Source organism: Plecotus auritus, assembly GCF_963455305.1.
Source record: "Plecotus auritus genome assembly, chromosome: 5".
NCBI lineage: Eukaryota > Metazoa > Chordata > Mammalia > Chiroptera > Vespertilionidae > Plecotus > Plecotus auritus.
Window position 1 is genome coordinate 11,877,136 of NC_137776.1, and position 20,749 is coordinate 11,897,884.

Here is a 20,749-nt window from a genome sequence, read left to right on the forward strand (position 1 = left end):
CCCGGTGCACGAAATTCGTGCACAGGGGTGTGTGTCCCTCAGCCCAGCCTGCACCCTATCCAATCTGGGACCCCTCGTGGGATGTCCGGTGGGATCGGGCCTAAACAGGCAGTCGGACATCCCTCTCACAATCCAGGACTGCTGGCTCCCAACTGCTTGCCTGCCTGCCTTCCTGATTGCCTCTAACCGCTGCCCTGCCAGCCTGATTGATACCTAACTACTCCCCTGCCAGCCTGTTTTCCCCGAACCGCCCTCCCCTGCAGGCCTGGTCACCCCCAACTGCCCTCCCCTGCAGGCCTGGTCCCCCCCCCCAAACTGCTCTCCCCTTCAGGCCTGGGTCCCTCCCAACTGCCTTTCCCTGCAGGCGTGGTTGCCCCCAACTTCCCTCCTCTGCTGGCTTGGTCACCCCTAACTGCCCTCCCCTGCAGGCTTGATCGCCCCCAACTGCCCTCCCTTGCAGGCCTGGTCCCTCCCAACTACCCTCCCCTGCTGACCTGATCGCCCACAACTGCCCTCCCTTGCAGGCCTGGTCCCTCCCAACTGCCCTCTCCTGCAGGCCATCTTGTGGTGGCCATCTTGTGTCCACATGGGGATAGGATCTTTGACAACATGAGGGCAGCCATCTTGTGTGTTGGAGTGATGGTCAATCTGCATATTACTCTTTTATTAGATAGGATAGAGGCCTGGTGCATGGGTGGGGGCCAGCTGGTTTGCCCTGAAGGGTGTCCCGGATTAGGGTGGGGGTTCCGTTGGGGCGTGGGGCGGCCTGGGCGAGGGGCCTGTGGTGGTTTGCAGGCCGGCCACGTCCCCTGGTGACCCAAGTGGAGGCCCTGGTATCTGGGATTTATTTATCTTCTACAATTGAAACTTTGTAGCCTGGAACGGAGCCAAGCCTTCTGCTTGCTCCATGGCGGCAGCCATTTCTGTTGGGATTTATGTATCTTCTATAATTGAAACTTTGTAGCCTTAAGCAAGGCCTGGGCCGGCCAGGGTGTGCGGAAAGCTTGGCTTCCTCCATCACGGGGCAACCCTAGCCTGCTCTTTCCAGCTCCGTGGCTGCCGCCATTTCTGTTTGGGTTTATGTATCTTCTATCATTGAAACTTTGTAGCCTTGAGTGGAGGCCTAGGCCAGCAAGGGCAGGCGGAAAGCTTGGCTTCCTCCATTGCTGGGGAAACCCAATCCTCCCTCCTGCTCTCTGTGGCTGTAGCTATCTTGGTTGGGTTTATTTGCATATCCGCTCCTGATTGGCTGGTGGGCGTGGCTTGTGGGTGTATCGGAGTGATGGTTAATTTGCATATTACTCTTTTATTAGATAGGATTATGCTTTGATTGGTTGAATAGCCAACTGGATGACTGGACACTTAGCATATTAGGCTTTTATTATATAGGATTACCCTTTCCATATATGGTTTCAGTTTCTCTTTTTGAAAAATGTTGATCTCCAAGAAGTATGGGGTTGCTGATTTACTACCTATTTTAGCATATAGATAGGTTGTTTTGCAAACTGTTTCTTTGTTAATACAAATTATTTTGATAACTGCTACATAAACGGATTACTAGATTAATCTAGACGATCTTTGTTCTCTTTGAGAACACATTTTTATTCCTCTTACAAGTTACAAGGTTTGTTTCCTTATATACCTTAGCCATTAAAAGAAAATTTAAATTAATCCTTTCATCTGCTAAGAAATACATGTAAACTAGAATTTTAAACATATTAATTATTCTAACACAGATTTGTTTTAGTCCAATTTATTTTTCAATTGTTTTTGGATGATGGTGAGATATGGAGCACTCCTCCCTATTAGTGCTGAGGTTTTTTTTGGGAGGGGACAGTTTTATACTTAGGAATATAATTATGTTTCAAAAAACATATCACACCAATATTTTATTCAATATTAACCTGTGGCACACTGTTCTCAGTTCTCTATATTAAGGAGACTCTATTACTCTTGTGACCAGGTTATGGAACAAATGTTGAAATGTACAAATGTTTATGAACGAAGTAAACAACGTATTCGACTCAGAGAAGTTGGCTATTCAGGATTGGGACTCCTTCTAAATGAAACACCTGTTAATACTTCTCTCATTAAAAACCTCATCAATCAAATCATAAATACAGGTATGACTAAGGGTAATGGTACTGATGATATTTTTAAAATATATTTTTTTTAATCCTCATCAGGGGATATTTTTTCATTGATTTTTTTAGAGAGAGAGGAAGGGGTTGGTTGCCTTCTGTACGTGCCCTGACCAAGATCAAACCCGAAACCTTTTGGTGTACAAGACAATGCTCCAAACAACTGATCCACCCAGCCAGGGCAATCCTGATTATTTTTAAGAGATGTTCTTCATAGTAGTATAAATGTATTTGATGGTTGTCATCCCGCCCCCCCCCCCCCCGCTTGAGGTTTTTCTCCCTCCTTCCTCAGCTTGCTTTTTAAATTACCTGTTGTTGTTTTTTAATGTTTTTATTGATTTCGGGTGCGGGTGGGTGGCGGGGAGAGAGATAGAAGCATCAATGAGAGATAAAGATTGGCTGCTTCCTGCACACCCCTTACTGGGGGGTATCGAGCCCGCAACCTGGGCATGTGCCCTGACCAGGAATTAATCCACAACCTTCCAGTTCATAGGTCAATGCTCAACCACTGAGCCATACTGGCTGGGCTTAAATGACCTGTTATTTAATTCAGCAAGGTTTTCCTTGGGTACTGTTTCTTATGTGCCTTTTTTCTTTTTCTTTTTTTTTTATATATATATATTTTATTGATATTTTACAGAGAGGAAGGGAGAGGGATAGAGAGCTAGAAACATCGATGAGAGAGAAACATCGATCAGCTGCCTCCTGCACACCTCCCACTGGGGATGTGCCCGCAACCAAGGTACATGCCCTTGACCGGAATCGAACCCGGGACCCTTCAGTCCGCAGGCCGACGCTCTATCCACTGAGCCAAACCGGTTTCGGCTGTGCCTTTTTTCTTATTTTCTTCCTAGGTCTAACACAGTGCCTTACTTGGTAGGCCTTTAGTTAATGTTGACTGACTGATTAGTAAATAATTGAGTCTCTATAACAAGAAATGAACACTAGAGAAAATATGTACAAAATACTTTATCTTTTTTCTTTTTGGAGCTTAAATTGTTAAAGGCAAAATTAAAACGTTAGATTTTTCTTTTTTTATAAACCTTTTTTTTAGTACATACTAAAAACTAAAATTATCAGATACAGGGGGTTCAAAAGGTAAGATAAGGTCTTTGTCTTGAGTGGTTTACCATCTTGCTGATAAGACAAAACATGTACTTAAAAATATAAGTAATAGTATAAGACCTAAGTAGTATGGACAGTATGTTCAGGCAATCAAAAGAAACAAATTATTATTTACAGTTTACTCAGGAAGCTGTCAAACATTCTAAACCTATTGTCTTTGTAAAATTTAAACATATCTATAATAATCAAAACAATATGCTACAAGTATAAAAACAGACACATAGACCAAGGAACAGAATCAACCCAGAAATAAACGTATGCATATATAATCAACTAATATTGGACAAGGTGTCTAATAATACTCAGTGGGAAAAAGTAGTTTCATCAATAAACGGTGTCAGCAAAACTGAATATCCACATGCAAAAGAATGAAAATGGACCCCCATCTTATATCGTTCACAAAATTTAGCCCAAGTGGATTAAATATTTAAATGTAAGACCTGAGCCATAAAACTGCTAAAAGAAAACATATGGAAAAGCTCCTTATCATAGGTCTTGACAGTGGTATTTTGAGTATGATACCAAAAGCTCCAGCAAAAAAATGTCAAAATAAGTGGGACTACAACACACAGAAGCTTCTGCACAGCAAAAGAAACCATCAAAATTAAAAGGTAACCCACAGAGGAGGAGAAAATATTTGCAAGTAAAAATCAGATGAAGGGTCAATATTCAAAATATATAAGGAAATTGTACAAGTCAACAGCAAAAAATCCAATTAAAAAATCAAGGACCTGAATAGCTATTTTTCCAAAGAAGATGTACAAATGACCAACAGGAACATGTAAAGGTGCTCAACATCCTTAATTATCAGGGAAATGCAAATCAGGCCACAGATATCACTTCACACTTGTTAAGATAGCAATTATCAAAAAGACGAGAGGAGTGCTGGTGAAGATGTGAAGAGAACCCTTGTGCTCTATTGGTGCAAATGTAAATTGGTACAGCCACTGTAGTAAATGGTATGGAGGTTCTTCAGAAAATTAAAAATAGAACTACTCCATGACCTAGCAATCCCACTTCTGGGTATATATCCGAAAGACATGAAATTACTATCTCTAAGAAATCTTTACCCCCATGTTCATTGCATCATTATTCATAATAGCCAAGACATGGAAACATCTTAAGTGTCCATTGACAGATGAATTGGTAGAGAAGACAAGTTATATATAAATATACACAATAAATATTAGTCATAAAAAGGAAGGAAGACTCTGGAGAGTATTCTGCTAAATAAAATAAATCAGGGGACAAATACTGTCTGATCTCGTGTGAAATCCAAAAAAATCAGCACATAGAAGCAGAGTAGATGGCGGTTATCAGGGCTGAGGGAGGGGCAGGGGGGTGATATGCGTGAAAGTGGTCAAAGTGTATAAACTTTTAGTTATGAGTAAGTCCTGGGCATCTAATGTACAGCATGGTAACTATAGTTAACAATATTGTGTACTTGAAATTTACTAAGAGAGCAGATCTTAAATGTTTTCACCAAACACACAAAAAAAGGTAACTGAGTTTATGAATGTGTTAACCTTATTGTGGTAATCATTTCACAATATATACACACATCATCAAATCATTACATTATATACCTTAAATTTATACAGTGTTTTATGTCAATGATATCTTAATAAAGTTGGAAAAAATAAAAGGGCATTTGTTGTTGACAGCAAAAGATAAAATGAAAATGAAGCAGTTATTTCAACATTTATATAACTATTACCTACAATTCTTTGGTTATCTCTGGAATTTAATTTGAACTTTTCTTTTTTCCCACCACAGATCCTGCTATTAATTTCAAAGATCTGTTATCTGTGGTACATATATCTCACAGAACATACATAAACGTCAGGGTGGTCATTTGCAGAAAGGTTAGTAAACTTTAAGATAGACTTTAAAAATAGCAATGTCATTTGAATAACTTTTAGATTGAGTGTTTTGCACCAGATGTAAGTTTTAATATCTGTTATTTTATAAATGACATTTTATGTTTTCCTTTTTTGATGTGAATTAACTTTATGTACAAGCATTCAGCATATGAATTTGTTCTTTTGAGCTCATTACATGGGCTCCTGGAAATACGCCCTTTCAGAGTCAAAAGTTTACAGCCATAGAGTAGTTTCTTTATTAAGGACTTTCAATGATTATGACCATTTCTAATACGTTTACTATATTTTCGAGTTTCTGAAACTTAGAACTTTGTGGAAAGAATTTTCTATAATCTGTTCATGACTATTCCAACAATGATTTGCCTTCAGTGCACTCATTTAACCTTTAACTAATTTAATAATTAGTTATCCCCTGAGATTTCTTTCCAGTTATAACCTCCTCTCTATTCCACTGGGAACCACTGACCTGTCTAGCATTTAATTTGCTTCCTTGCTTTTCTTTTCCTGATTAGGTCACAGTAAATCAGTAAATGTGGATATATATCTTTCTCTTGAATGGCTACTTAGTTTTTCAGTTTGGGTTATTAAGTATTATCTGGTTTTTTGTTGATGGTCATTTAGGTTGATTCCTCTTTTTTTCATGTTAATAAACTTTTAGAAAGAACATTTTTTTTGCATATATCTTTATCTATTTGTGGTGATACATCTGCAGTACATAATCCATGAAATGGAATTGCTGTGTCATAGGGTATTTACAGTTTACATTTTGATGGATTTTGCCATATTGTTCTTGAAACAGGTCATGAAAATGGATCCTATCCTTTTAGTGAGCAATTAGAAACAGCTGTCCATGCAATCTAGTTTTTGTGTGTGTGATTTTTTTAGTAGTTTAAAAAAATTTTTTTCTTTATTGATTAAGGTATTACATATATGTCCTTATCCCCCCATTGTCCCCCTACCTCCCCCCTCACTCATGCCCTCGTTAGGCTTATATGCATGCATACAAGTCCTTTGGTTGATCTCACCCCTTTACCCCCACCCACCCCTACCTTTCCTCTGAAGTTTGACAGTCTGATCGATGCTTCTCTGTCTCTGGATCTGTTTTTGTTCATCAGTTTATGCTGTTCATTATATTCCATAAATGAGTGATCTAGTTTTTATCCAAGGAAAGCTTAATCTGGAAGAAAAAAGAGTTGGTATACTGCACCTTTAGAATAATGGTAGCTCACTGATTGATAGCATTAGTGAAGAAACTCCACCTTTCATTGTGCCTTATTACTTTCTATATCAGCATCAGTGTATATTAGAACTATTACTATTGAAATTCCTATCAACATTATTCATCTCCTGCTGTGAAACCTGTCAGAGTTAGAAATTCTGATAAAAGAGATACTCTAAACACTAGGAGCCAAATTTCCTTTTATCTACATAGAAGTTTATTGGCTTTGTGTTAAAAATGTCTTAAGGATCTTACCTAAGTTTGACAGTGTTTGAGAACTTTTTATTTTCCCAAACAGTGAAATCAGTTAGAGAGTGGAGATCATACACATTGCCACATCTCTTTAATTTCAATTTCTCATTCTAGTTAAACAGCAGCTTCCATTTTATTAAAATTAGTTTTTCTGGAATTAAAGTTTAGTTTTATTTCCACAATATAGAGTGAATGAAAAAAATGTTTTTGTCAAAACAACCATCAACTTTGCCTGGAAAAAAAGAAGAGATGGGAAAACATTATTCTTGAGGCCCTTCGGTTCTATCAAAGTGTCTTGTTTGTCCTATTTACTCCCCTAACCTGAGTACCAGGACTGTGCCTGCCACATAATAGATGTTCAATATTTGCTAAACAAATATAATAGGCTCATGGTAAATAGTTAGGAGGATATAACTTACTAAATTTTAAATATACCTTTATTTATATTTTCTCTGAGACCAAGTTAAATGAATAACGAGTGTGTTGACATGTGGAGGATTATTTATCTTTCTTTATCTTTCAATAAATATTTGAGTACATCTTGACTCTGTAATGAAATAATGTGGATTAGTTTCAAACGTAATATCTGCCTTCCAAATAGTTTCTAATCCAGTTACAAACATAATCTTTTGAGAATTTCTCATTAAGTTACTTTGTCATTAAAATAACTGAAAAGAAATTGTTTTTGATGTAAAGGATTGTGTACTTTTTGACAAATTTTGTTAATCTCTTTGCAGATTTTACAGATTTTACAGTCCCAGCCAGATGCAGCACATCAAATTTCTCAACAAGTGGGTTGGCAAGACACTTTAGTTAGGCTTTTTGTTAAAGCAAATTTTGAAAGTGGAAATACTTTTCATAAGCACAATAGGGCTGTTTTAATGAAAGACAATGATAAAAATATATCAGCTGAAGATATCAAGAGGAACTTTGATGAAAAGACAGACGATGAAAAAATCAACTCTTTTGCCTCAGCTAATGTGTCTTCTGATCAATGGAGTTTGGAGGATGGACATTCTCTAGATTCAAACACACCATTATTTCAAGAAGATAGCTCTGTGGGAGAATTGTCTTTCAAATCAGAGAATCAGGAAGAATTCTGGCACAGTAACCCTTCACATTTGAGTTTAGATCTTAGTGGAATTGACTCATGTGAACTGAGTGATAGTGGCAGTCAAATGCCAGATAGCTTGCCTAGCACGCCATCCCCAATAGAGTCTACTAAATCATTTTCTGTGCAATCTGACAAAGAAAGCAGCATCACAAATGATACGGGCTTTAGTGATGACTTCTCTTTACTTGAAAGCCAAGAGGTAAAATATCTTATTTGTCCAAATGCTGTTTTTAATTTTATATGTCTACTAAATGATATACGTCGAGTCCGACATAACCTGAGGAGTGCCTGTATACTTCTAATCCTTAGAAATGTGTAATTACTAACAGTTCCATTTTTGTATTCAGGTTCTAAGTTTCATGATCTCAGATATTAGAAACCTGTAAGTCACTAAATTGTCTTGAGAACAAAGCCAGTGTCTTACTTATCCTTGTATCTTTCTAGGACATACTAATAAAGTTCCAGGTTCATCCAGGCACTTAAATAATATGTTAAAGGATTACAGTCAGTATATGTGATGGTTCTTCTGTACTTTTAACACCCACTCTTTCAATAATCTAATATTACTTTATATTTTTTATAGAGATGTGAGGAGGAGCTTCTTCAATTACTGACAAATATTTTGATCTATGTAATGTGTAAAGGACTAGAAAAGTCTGATGATGATACTTGGATTGAACGGGGACAAGTGTTTTCAGCACTAACTAAATCAGTAATATCCAGTGAGCTACTTCGACCATCAGATGAAATAAAACTAATGTAAGCATTTTGTTGCTGACTTCCCCTCTCGTCTTGGAGTCAACCAGAGTCTAAAATATTTTATTGAACATTTATCCAGTATTCAGTGGATGTAGAAAAAAGGAGAAACTTTGTTTTTAGCCCCTTTTTTGGCTATTGCCCTTCTATTGGGATCTAGAGAGAAATCAAAACTAGTTCCAGTGTGAAGAGATTTACATCTTAAATTAATTTTTTAAGTAATTATATATTTCCTGTTGTTTAAATTGTTTTCTGCAGTATCAAAGCGCTTGGTGTTTGTGTTCTATGGTCTTGTCCATGTTTGAGGGTTTCCATGCTAAGGGAAGACAATAGTGTTTTTTTTTTTCGTGTTTTTTTTTTAATTTAATAAATCTTTATTGTTCAGATCATTACAATTGTTCCTCTTTTTGTCCCCCATAGCTCCCCTCCACCTGTTTCCCACCCCACCCTCTTCCCTTACCCCTCCCCCCACTGTGCTCATCCATAGGTGTACGATTTTTCTCCAGTCTCTTCCCACACCCCCCACGCCCCTTTCCCCCGAGAATTGTCAGTCCACTCCCTTTCTATGCCCCTGATTCGATTATATTCACCAGTTTATTCTGTTCATCAGATTTTTTTATTGACTTGATTTTTAGATTCACTTGTTGATAGATATGTATTTGTTGTTCATAATTTTTATCTTTACCTTTTTCTTCTTCCTCTTCTTACAGACTACCTTTCAGCATTTCATATAATACTGGTTTGGCGGTGATGAACTTCTTTAGCTTTTTCTTATCTGTGAAGCTCTTTATCTGCCCTTCAATTCTGAATGATAGCTTTGCTGGGTAGAGTAATCTTGGTTGTAGGTTCTTGCTGTTCATCACTTTGAATATTTCTTGCCACTCCCTTCTGGCCTGTTGAGAAATCAGTTGACAGTCATATGGGTGCTCCCTTGTAGGTAACTAACTGTTTTTCTCTTGCTGCTTTTAGAATTCTCTCTTTGTCTTTTGCTCTTGGCATTTTAATTATGCTATGTCTTGGTGTGGTCCTCTTTGGATTCCTTTTGTTTGGGGTTCTGTGCGCTTCCTGGACTTGTAAGTCTATTTCTTTCACCAGGTGGGGGAAGTTTTCAGTCATTATTTCTTCAAATAGGTTTTCAATATCTTGCTCTCTCTCTTCTTCTGGCACCCCCATAATTTGGATGTTGGTACACTTGAAGTTGTTCCAGAGGCTCCTTACACTATCTTCATATTTTTGGATTCTTTTTTCTTTTTGCTTTTCTAGTTGGGTGTTTTTTGCTTCTTTGTATTTCAAATCTTTGACTTGATTCTTGCGATTCTCTAGTCTGCTGTTGGGTCTCTGTATATTCTTCTTTATTTCAGTCAGTGTATGTTTAGTTGGTCCTTTTTCATATCCTCGAGGGTCTCACTAAATTTATTGGTGGTTTCGCCCTAACCGGTTTGGCTCAGTGGATAGAGCATCGGCCTGCGGACTGAAGGGTCCCAGGTTCGATTCCAGTCAAGGGTATGTACCTTGGTTGTGGGCACATCCCCAGTAGGGGGTGTGCAAGAGGCAGCTGAATCAATGTTTCTCTCTCATCGATGTTTCTAACTCTCTATCCCTGTCCTTTCCTCTCTGTAAAAAATCAATAAAATATATTAAAAAAAATTTATCAGATTCTTGAAAAACCTATAACCATGGTTTTGAACTCTATATCCAGTAGTTTGCTTTCCTCCATTTCTGTCATTTGTGACCTGTTTCTTTGTCTCCGCGTTTTGGCTGCTTCCCTGAGTTAATAGAGTGGCTTTGTGTGCTAGGTGTCCTCTAGGGCACAGTGTCTCAGCCTCCCCAGTTACCTGAGGTGGACACTCTTGGTGCACCCCTTTGTGGGCTGTGTGCACAGTCTTGTTGTAGTTAAGCCTTGATTGTTGCTGGTGTCACTGGGAGGACTTGACCTCCAGGCCAATTGGCTGTGAGGATCAGCTGTGTCTATGATGGGAGAACTTCTGTGCTGGAGACACACTTTTAAGACAAGACTTGCTTCAGTGGGGCCTTAGTGCTCACTGAGTCTGCCCCCTGAGTGTTCCCCTTATGGATCTGAGGAGTTATAATCTGGATGGTCCTACTCTGACCCCTGGGTACACTGGCTCTTGGATCTCCAAGGAGGTGCTAATTTAGCCTCTGCCTGAGGCCACCCAGCAGGAGCTACGGAGAGATCTGCAGATTCCTCTTCTTTGTTTGGGTTTTGGAGGTGCCCAGATGAGGCCCAGCTGTGAAGCAATGCAAGCTGCTGCATGGCCTTGGGCCTTCTTTTGGGTGTTCTGGGTCTCTCTGACTCAGCTGCAGTTTGTTAGGTAAGTTTAGAATTCAGAGGACCAGGCCATTCATATGCAAAAGCCTCTGTGCTCAGCTTGGATGGGGCAGAGTCTCAGGGCAGAGCAAGCAGCAATGGCTTCATGGGGCGGGATCTTAGGGCGGAGCAAACACCAATGGCTTCCCGTCAGCCCTGCCCTAAGAGGCCCCTGGGTCTCAGTGTCCCTCGGTAATCGCTGGGAGCACCTCTGAGAGAAAGCCGCTCTTGAGTTTCACCCGCTGCCAGACAGTCCAGTTTCTCCCTGTATGAGTCTGGGTCCCCAGAGTCTCGCCCGGAATTGGAGTTCAGAGCAGTCGGGAGCTTTTGTCTCCCTCCCAATTGAGAAAGCCAGCCGTGTACTCAGTTGCCAGCCTTCGTGCCTCTGCCTTTACTTCCGCACCTCCTCTGAGTCTCAGTATGCTTTTCTCTTTCCTTCTAGTTGTAGAATTTCCACTCAGCCAGCCTTCCTGTGGTTCTGGATGATGTCCGTTTTGACTTTTAGTTGTAGTTTTGAAATTGTTGTGCAAGGCAGTAGTTCAGCTGTTTACTTATGCCGCCATCTTGGTTTCTCTCAAATTCTTTTTTTTCCACAGAGCTTGACCCACTATAAGGAATAATAAGGCTTTCTTTTCTAACCTAACAATTTCAGCTTTGGATAAAGTTTTAAATATTTCATGGAGACTTGAATGTGAATTATTTTCATAGCTTTTTAATAGTCAACAGGTAACTTTTACTTTGCCATTTAGTATTAGGTATATTAAAAATAGATTCTCCAGCCCTGGCTGGTGTGGCTTAGTTGGTTGGAGTGTCGACCTGTGTACCAAAGGGTTGTGTTTTTGATTCCTGGTCAGGGCACGTGCCCAAGTTGTGGGTTTGATCCCCAGTTGGGATGCGTGCAGGAGGCTTCCGATCAATGTTTTTCTCCTTCTCCCTCCCTCCCTCTCTTTTCCTCTTGCTCTAAAGTTAATTTTTAAAAAAAAATACTCCAGAGATTAAAAAGTTGCTTCATTATTATTAAACCAGAGGCCCGATGCATGAAGATCCATGCAAGAATGGCCCTTCCTTCCCCTGGCTGCTGGCACCGCCTTCATTCCGGCCGGAGCTGCCTTTTTGCTCTGGCCCAAAGCCGCCTTTCAGCCTTCCCACTCTGCCCAGAGGCTCGGAGTGTCTGGGGCAGTGTGGAACGCCTGCATCGTCACCATGGCGATGATGCAAACATCCTGCCCCCAGCCCCTCGGCTCCTGCATATGCAAATTAACCCCGCCATCTTTGTTGGGTTAATTTGCATCCTCGCTCCTGATTGGCTGGTGGATGTCACGAAGCTACGGTCAATTTGCATCTTATTCTTTTATTAGTGTAGATTCTATCCAAGTGTTCTGTGATACCTGCCAGTGGTAGTGTATCTTTGGAGGTACAGTCTTAGTAAATAATAACTTTTTTAAAAATATGCTACTATTTTTCTAAGTTTAAAATGGTTTTAAGAGGACTGTTTTACACTTAGTTTGCTGCAGAAAATGTTAGAATGGGCAGTCACAGAAAACAGAGAAGCAAAAACTAATGCAGTTACTGCTGAAAATGCCTTCCGACTCATGCTGATCGTACAGGACTTTCTGCAGTCAGAGGGACTAGTTAATTCAAACACATGGACTGAGAAGGTATTGTAATATTTCTTTTGAAATTATTTCTTTGGTACTGAAAGACTCTTTTTTAAGAACTTCAAACAAATTTTGTATCCCCTCTTTTCAGAGTATTAATATTTAATCAGATGCAATAAACATGAATAAGATATGATAGTCACAGATTTTGTTAGCTTGTTACTAGGATATGTCTTTTGGCTTTTACTAATTGTACATTGAACTAGTTTTGAGATATTTATAATTTGTGTTAGTGTTGGGGAAAACTCATCATCAGATTAAAGAACTGAATGTTTTTCTTTTTCAATTCTTCCTTTGCATTAGCTTTTAGAGGATATGATGCTGCTCTTCGACTGTCTGTCAGTGTGGTATTCTGAAAGTCCATTATGGGTAAAACTCTCTCAAATTCAAATCCAGTTGCTTCTAGGATTTATTGGAAGGGGTAATTTGCAGGTTTGTCAATTCTTTTACACATTTTCTATATTTGCAAGCAATTTAGGAACTATTTGTGTGATAACTAGATGATAATATATTTTCAGTATTTTAATTTTTTAAATTAGTTCCAAAATATTTGTGATTTAATTCTTGTTTCAGTTTTGAGAGTCAGCTAATTATTTTTTCCTGATTTTTATGACTCGGTATATTTTTAAGGTTTCCCTTTAAAGTATTTATATGTAGCTTATATTAGAAGGCATTGCTCATATCTATATTTAATGAAGCTAGAAGCTATACTGCTTGCATAGACTATTTATATATGTTCAGTTTAGGCAAATTTACTTTTAAAATATATTTTTTATTGATTTCAGAGAGGAAGGGAGAGGGAGAGAGAGTTAGAAACAGACTGAACCCACAACCTTGACATGTTCCCTGACCAGGAATCAAACCGTGACTTTTGGTTCATACGTCGATGCTCGACCATGAGCCACACCGGATGGGCTAGGCAAATTATTTTTTTAAGTTGTTCATTTCAAAATCATATTCTGTTACTCTACTAATCCACTAATCCAGTTTATATTCTATTTAATATTTTTTCATTCATCACACACCTACTGAATATCTACCAAGTATTAGCATTTTTGAGAGAGAGACAGAGAACATAAATTTATTGTTTCACTTATTCATTAATTCTTGTATGTGCCCTGACCAGGGATTGTACCAGCAACCTTGGTGTATCAGGATAATGCTCTAACCAACTGAGCTCTACCTGACCAGGGCAGGGTGATTAGATTCTGATCAAGGACTTGGTCTCCTGTGTACCTGTCCTTTATGTATCAGAATGCTTTTGATTGCAAATAGCAGAAACATCAAGTCCAACTGACTTCTTAAGATTAATTGGCTCATGTAATTGAAAATTCCATAGTTCAAATGAGTTCAAGGCATGATTCAGTCAAGGCTCCAGTTCCATTTATTTGCTGTTCTTGCAGCACTGCTCTCCATCACATGCCCTTTGGTCCTAAGCTTGGCTGCTCTTATTGTCACAGAATGGTTGCCAACAGCTCCTGGGGCTCCGTGCTTCCTTATTCATACTCAGAGTAAGAGAGTGCTTCTTCCTACCGTCACTGTTGGTAGACAGTTCTTCATGGGTCTCTTGTGTTTCTGCATATCTTATAACTAGAGACCCTGGATGCTTTTGTTATGAATGGTCTTTCTGAGGATGCATGTATAGTGAACAGCTTTGGAAAGCAGAGATCATGTCTTTCCTCCAGAGCAAAAGGCAGGTTTGCTTACTGTCCAGCATAATAAAGATAATGTCTCCCTGCCAGGCAAAGTTTAGGCACACTTACTACCACATGTAAAAGATTTGGGTTCTCTGTGCTCGGGGTTCCTCTCTTATAATGCAACAATGGTGTGTGCCGGCATCATCTAGTCCTATTCATCCCTCACCGTGGGAACTGCAGTTGGGGGAACCAAGGTAAATACTGATATTCTGGCTTTTGCTAATGCTGCAGATCTTTGTTTCTGACCCAGGAGTCTAATGTCTTCTGCCAGTATCTATGAAACTATGGTAGATTAACTTATTAGCTTAAAGGTGAAATCAATTCTGAGACCCTTCACATTTCTTAACAGTTATGTAAAAAAAGTTCTGAACTTGCACTGATAAGGCTATTCCTGAATGAATCCCTGTGACAAAGATAATGACATGAGTTGATTGAACTAGTCACTGTGGCAAGGGGTTGGAAGTTTGGCTTTTAACCTTTAGGACCTATTATTGGAACTAGAGGTGGAATCATTCCCCTGTCCTTGCAGACTACAAGAGGAGTGGAATGGATGTTGGATTAATTAGCCACCACAACTTTACTGCATATTCCAAATTAAACATGTGGTAGATACATTTATAATTTCTTTTTTAAAAAACAACAACTTCAGGAATGAAAGAACTTTTGCTATCACTAAATGTTGGCTTTATTCTGCTCTGTCTTACCTATTTTCCTTTAGGTTTGTGCAATGGCATCAGCTAAGCTAAACACCCTGCTGCAGACCAAAGTGATTGAAAGTCAGGATGAAGCATGCTATATTTTAGGGAAGCTAGAACATGTTCTAAGCCAATCAATCAAGGAACAAACAGAAATCTACTCATTTCTGATTCCCCTCATCCGTACTCTGGTTTCCAAAATTTATGAGCTTCTCTTCATGAACTTGCACCTGCCTACCTTACCTTTCACCAATGGTAGTTCCTCATTTTTTGAAGATTTTCAAGAATATTGCAGTTCAAGTGAATGGCAAGTTTACATTGAAAAATATGTAAGTTTTACCTTTTTTGAGTGAGATTTTTCTGCTAAATTATTATTTTTATGAAAGTGTATATTAAATTTTGTATATATTTTTGTAAGATTATACCTTACATGAAGCAGTATGAAACCCATACATTTTATGATGGTCATGAGAACATGGCACTTTATTGGAAGGATTGTTATGAAGCCTTAATGGTGAATATGCATAAAAGAGACCGGGAAGGAGGAGAAAGCAAGCTCAAGTTTCAGGTAAAAATTGTTAAGTGTTTTAGTATCTAGTTTTTTTTATGTTGATTTCAAGTAATAACAAGCTTGAACTTTGAAAATAAATAGTATGTCTAATTTAAGTTTTCACCTTAAACTAGAAAAAGAAAAATAATCTAATTAAATTAGTTTCTAAGTCAATGAAATTGGAAGTAGAAAAACAATAGAGAAAATCAATGAAACCAAAATTTAGTTATTCAAAATATCAGTAAAATTGATAAATTTCTAGCCAGATTTACAAAGCAAAAAAAGAAAACTAAAAAATAGCCAATACCCGAATAAAAGGGGAGGTATTATCACTGACTTCACAGACATCAACATGATAATAAAAGATTACTACAAACCAGTCTATGAACATAAATGACATGACAAATGAAGTGAATCAATTTCTTGATAAATACAAATTTCCAAAACTAACACAGTAATAAGTAGATAACCTGAATAGTCTTCTGCATGTTAAAGATAATTGAATTTATTGGTAAAAACAAGTAAACAACTTCCAAAAGGGCAAATTTCAGAAGCAGGTTGTTTCACTGGCAAATTTTACCAAACATAATGGAGAAATTATACCAATTTCTCACAATCTCTTCAGAAATAGAAAAGTGGGATCAATTCCCAACTCATTATATGAGGGCAATATTACCCTCCTGTTCAAATCATACAAAACAGTACAAGAAAACTACAGACCATTGTCCCTCAGGAACATTGGTGCAAACCAAATAAAGCAATGTATGGAAAAATAATATATCACAACCAGGTAGTTTATCTTGGGAATGCAAGGCTGGTTCAACATTTGATAATCAATCAATATAATGGACCACATTAGTATACTTATCAAGAAAAAAAAATACATGATCAGATAACAGATGCGGAAAAGTATTTGACAAAATTTAACATCCATTTGTGATCAAAGCTCTTAGCAAGCTGGAAACAGAAGGGAAGTACCTAAATTTCTACAAAAATCCTATAGTTAATTTTGGGTGAATAAGTAACAGTGCTTTCCTATAGGATAAAGAAGATAGAGAACTAGGCAGGAATGTCTCCTCTCACTATTCCTAATCACTATTGCTTCATAAGTCCTAGCAAATGCAGTAAGAACAGAAAAAGAAATAAAAGACATTTACTTTGGGAAAGAAGAAATACAACTATTTGCAGATAACATGATTTTCTATGTAGAAAATTCTAAGAAATCTACTGAAAATTTCTTACAATTAATGACTTTAGCAAGATTGCAGAACACAAGATCAATACTCAAAATTCAATCATATTTCTGTATGTTAAGCAATAAACAACTGAAAACTGAAATTTTAAAAAATACTTGTAGCCCTGGCCAACGTTGCTCAGTGGTTAGAATGTTGGCCCGCGTACCGAAGGGTTGGGGTTTGATATCCTGGTCAAGGGTACATACCTGGGTTGCAGGTTCTATCCCATCCCCAGTCAGGGCACATGTGGGAGGCAAACAAATGATGTGTCTCTTTCACAGCAATGCTTCTCTCTCTTCCTCTCTTTCTCTCCTCTACCTTCCACTCTCTCTAAAAATCAATGGGAAAAAATGTCCTCACTCCTTGGGTGAGGATAAAAAAAAAATACTATTTAGAGTATCTCTAAAAAAAATGAAATACTTAGGTATCAGTTTAACAAAATATTCATAATGGATATGCTAAAAACTACAAAATGTTGATGAAACAAATTAAAGAAGACCAAATAAAAATGCATGTTTATTTCATAACGTAGGCTCCTTGTTGGTTATTTTCTCAAGTTTAAAAAAAACCACAATGGATATGGCTAGAATCATATCATGCTTCATTAAGGAAAATTATTCCAAAAGAATAAGAAAATTCTGTTGATTACCAGCTTCTTTCTTGTGCTATGTGATTTTATTGGGTCAAATTTTTAAAGTTATGGCATTAAAATTTCAAATATACCTGTAAATATATGATTCAGTGGTATTATTTATTGCTGTTTCTTTCAGGAATTTTTTGTGGAGCCATTTAATCGAAAAGCACGCCAAGAGAACTTGAGGTATAATAATATGCTTAAACAACTTAACACTCAACAGTTAGCCACTCTGAGACGCTGGAAGGCAATACAGATCTATCTTACATGTGAAAGGGGACCTTGGGCTGAAAGGTATGAATGTATACCATCTATTAAGTAACCTTTTTCTTTAGAACTCTGGTATAGAACTTTTTAAGCCAACGACCTCTCCAATACAATTTAAAAAACGTTCAATTTATAAAAGAACATGAGAGATGGGAGAATAGGGTATGCATTTATTTTTTTTAATTAATTGTGAAGTTATCATACGTCCTTTCTTTGGAATATGATGAATGATTGGAATTAGGCTTATAATGTTTAAAGACCTGTAAAATGTTAATACAATGATATTAAATGGGAAAAAAGAAGATTCAAAATATATGGGATAACATCAAGATATGTAAAATGCAGTTTAAGACCAGAAAGAAACACACTCAACTGTTACCAGTGATGACCTTTGGAAAACAAACAGTGGAGGAAAAAAATTGCTGCCAGAGGTTGCAGTCACAAGTCAGAGCTGCGCAAGTGTATGCATTTTAAAATCCAAGTTAAAAAAGCATCTGAGTTCCTTATATATTTTGGATATTAACCACTTACCGGATATATCATTTGCAACTTTCTTCTGCCATTCATTAGGTGGTCTTTCTGTTTTGTTGATGGTTTCTTAAGCTGTGCAAAAACTTCAGTTTGATACAGTCCCATTTGTTTATTTTTGCTTTGTTTCCCTTGCCGAAGAGACATATCCAAAAAGATAGTGCTAAGAGCATTGGTCAAAGAGTTTAGTGCCTATGTTTTTTCTAGGAGTTTTATGGTTTCAGGTCTTATATTTAAGCCTTTAATCCACTTTTAATTTATGTTTATATATGGTGTAAGAAAGTGGTTCAATTTCATTTTTTTGTATGTATCTGCCCAGTTTTCCCAACACTATTTATTGAAAAGACTGCCCCATTGTATGTCCTTGCCATCTTTGTTGTAGATTAACTGATCATATAAGCATGTATTTACTTCTGGCTGTCTATTCTATTCCATTGATCTAAATATCTCTTTTTACACCAGTACCAAATAGTTTTGCTTATTGTAGCTTTATAGTTTGATATCAGGAAGAGTAATATCTTCCACTTCGTTCTTTCTAAAAATTTCTTTGGCCATTTGGGGTTTTGTCGTCCCATGTAAATTTTAGGGTTAGTTCTAATTCTGAGAAGACTGCCATTGGTATTTTAATAGGGATTGCTTTGAATCTGTATATTGCTTGAAATATGTAATATTTAAGATATATAAGCAGCTCATACAACTTAACACCCAAAAAAAGCCCCCAAACGATCCAATTAAAAAAATGGGCAGAGGACCTGAAATAAACATTTCCTCCAAAGAAGATATACAGATGGCTAACAGACATAGGAAAAGATGCTCAATATCACAATCATCTGGAAAATGCAAATTAAAATCACAATGAGATAATCATCTCACACTTATTAGAATGGCTATCATCAATAAATCAACAAATAACAAGTGCTGGTGAAGATGTGGAGAAAAGGGAGGATTTTATTTGCATTATATCCTGGGGTATTTTCAGGGACCCCAGGCTATTACTGGGTCTAGTTTGCATATGTGTCCCTGCATCTATTTATTGGAGAAGGGACAGTGAGGAAGTAAGTGAATTATAATCTGGAGCTTTTGCTGAATCTTCTGGAAAGCTGAGTTCAGGCACTACCAAAGGGAATGATGGTTCTATCCCGCAACAGGCTTCAGATTATTTGTGGGTTGTGAGAGTTACCTTGAGGATGCCAGCTACAGGGAACCCTGTTATTTTTGTCTCTCTATCACCACTTCCTCCTCCTGTTACTAAAGCCCCTCCTTTTTGTGAGGAACCCACTCTGATATGGCCCCTCCCAACTCACCTCATCACAAAGGTGCCACAGACTCAAGTTGGAAGATTACTCTTCCCTGAGACTTTGCTGCTGGTGCCATCAGGGAGGACTGTGTCTTTTGGGATCACTAAGCTAACAGAATGTCACCCACCATATGGAGAAGCCAGTCTGCGAGTTGGGAGAATGATTCCTGGTGACATTATTTAAACCTAGACTTCAAGTTATGAGAGCTAATATATGTCTTAGATGCTTATAAGCATTTGATTTTTGTTTCATTTACTTACAACCAAAGATATAAAATTGACCATTATATTGCAGTACCTGAAAGAGCTATTCTATATAATAAAAGCGTAATATGCACATTGACTAAATGGTGGAATGACCAGTTGGCGGGGGGCAGGGCTGGCAAGAAGGTGGCACCAGGCCAGCCAAGGCATGTACCAATGGGCAGAGGGAGGGGATGGCGATGGGATGGGGGGAGACAGCAGCGACCAGCAGTGGCGTGATAGAGGGTGGGCAGGGCTGCGTCAGCCAGCACCATCCCCTGATCAGTCACCCATCTCCTTCTGCAGAGGGAGGCCGATAGTGGCGGCAGCAGCAGGGTGATGGGGGTGGCACCTTCCCCTGATCGGCCCAGTTGCCTCCTGCAGAGGGAGGCCAGCGGCAGTGGCAGTGGCATGGTGATGGGGGCAGTGCCGTCCCCTGATCGGCCCACCCAGTCACCTCCCGCAGAGGGAGGCCACCAGCAGTGGCAGCAACAGCGGGGTGATGGGGGCAATGCTATCCCCTGATCAGCCCACCTGGTCGCCTCCCGCAGGGGGAAGCCCTCAGTAGGACATTCCCTAAGGGCTCCCGGACTGTGAGAGGTAATGGCCGGGCTGAGGGACCCCCCTGAGTGCACGGATTTTTGTGCACCAGGCTTCTAGTATGTGTGTGTGTGTGTGTATATATATATATATATATATATATATATATATATATATATATATATATATATATATATATAATATCCTATCTAATAAAGAGGGAATATGCTAATTAACCATCACTCCGTCACAAAGATGGCTGCACCCACAGCTGAGGCCAAGTTCCCATAAGGAGCCTTAACAAGCAATCAGCAGGGACCTGAGGCTACTCCCTCCCCCGCCCCGTGGGGCTTGACGGGATCTCAGGCCGGCAGAGCTTGAAAGGGGATCTCAGGCCATGCCCCCCACCTGGCAGGGCTTGACGGGGGACCTCAAGGTGTGCTTCCCGTCCTAGTGCTGGGCTAGGATACCTCAGGCTGCTCCTCTGGCCCCAGTGCCAGGCCGGGGGACCTCAGGCCATGCCCCCTACCAGGTGGGGCTTGACAGGGGACCTCAAGGTGCACCCCCAGTTCTGGGTCAGGGGAAC

At 38.9% G+C, this 20,749-nt stretch overlaps 1 protein-coding gene across 1 annotated transcript in view; it reads left to right on the top strand.

The window, feature by feature from the left end:
* Nucleotides 1–20,749, top strand: part of NBEAL1 (neurobeachin like 1) — a 130,980-nt gene that overhangs the window by 61,258 nt on the left and 48,973 nt on the right. The window contains exons 26-34 of the mRNA XM_080671263.1: nucleotides 1,964–2,123; nucleotides 5,043–5,131; nucleotides 7,358–7,933; nucleotides 8,318–8,493; nucleotides 12,324–12,477; nucleotides 12,781–12,909; nucleotides 14,893–15,198; nucleotides 15,288–15,437; nucleotides 17,425–17,582. Of these exons, the coding sequence (XP_080527389.1) occupies nucleotides 1,964–2,123; nucleotides 5,043–5,131; nucleotides 7,358–7,933; nucleotides 8,318–8,493; nucleotides 12,324–12,477; nucleotides 12,781–12,909; nucleotides 14,893–15,198; nucleotides 15,288–15,437; nucleotides 17,425–17,582 (1,898 nt within the window). The remainder of the gene's footprint in view (nucleotides 1–1,963; nucleotides 2,124–5,042; nucleotides 5,132–7,357; nucleotides 7,934–8,317; nucleotides 8,494–12,323; nucleotides 12,478–12,780; nucleotides 12,910–14,892; nucleotides 15,199–15,287; nucleotides 15,438–17,424; nucleotides 17,583–20,749) is intronic.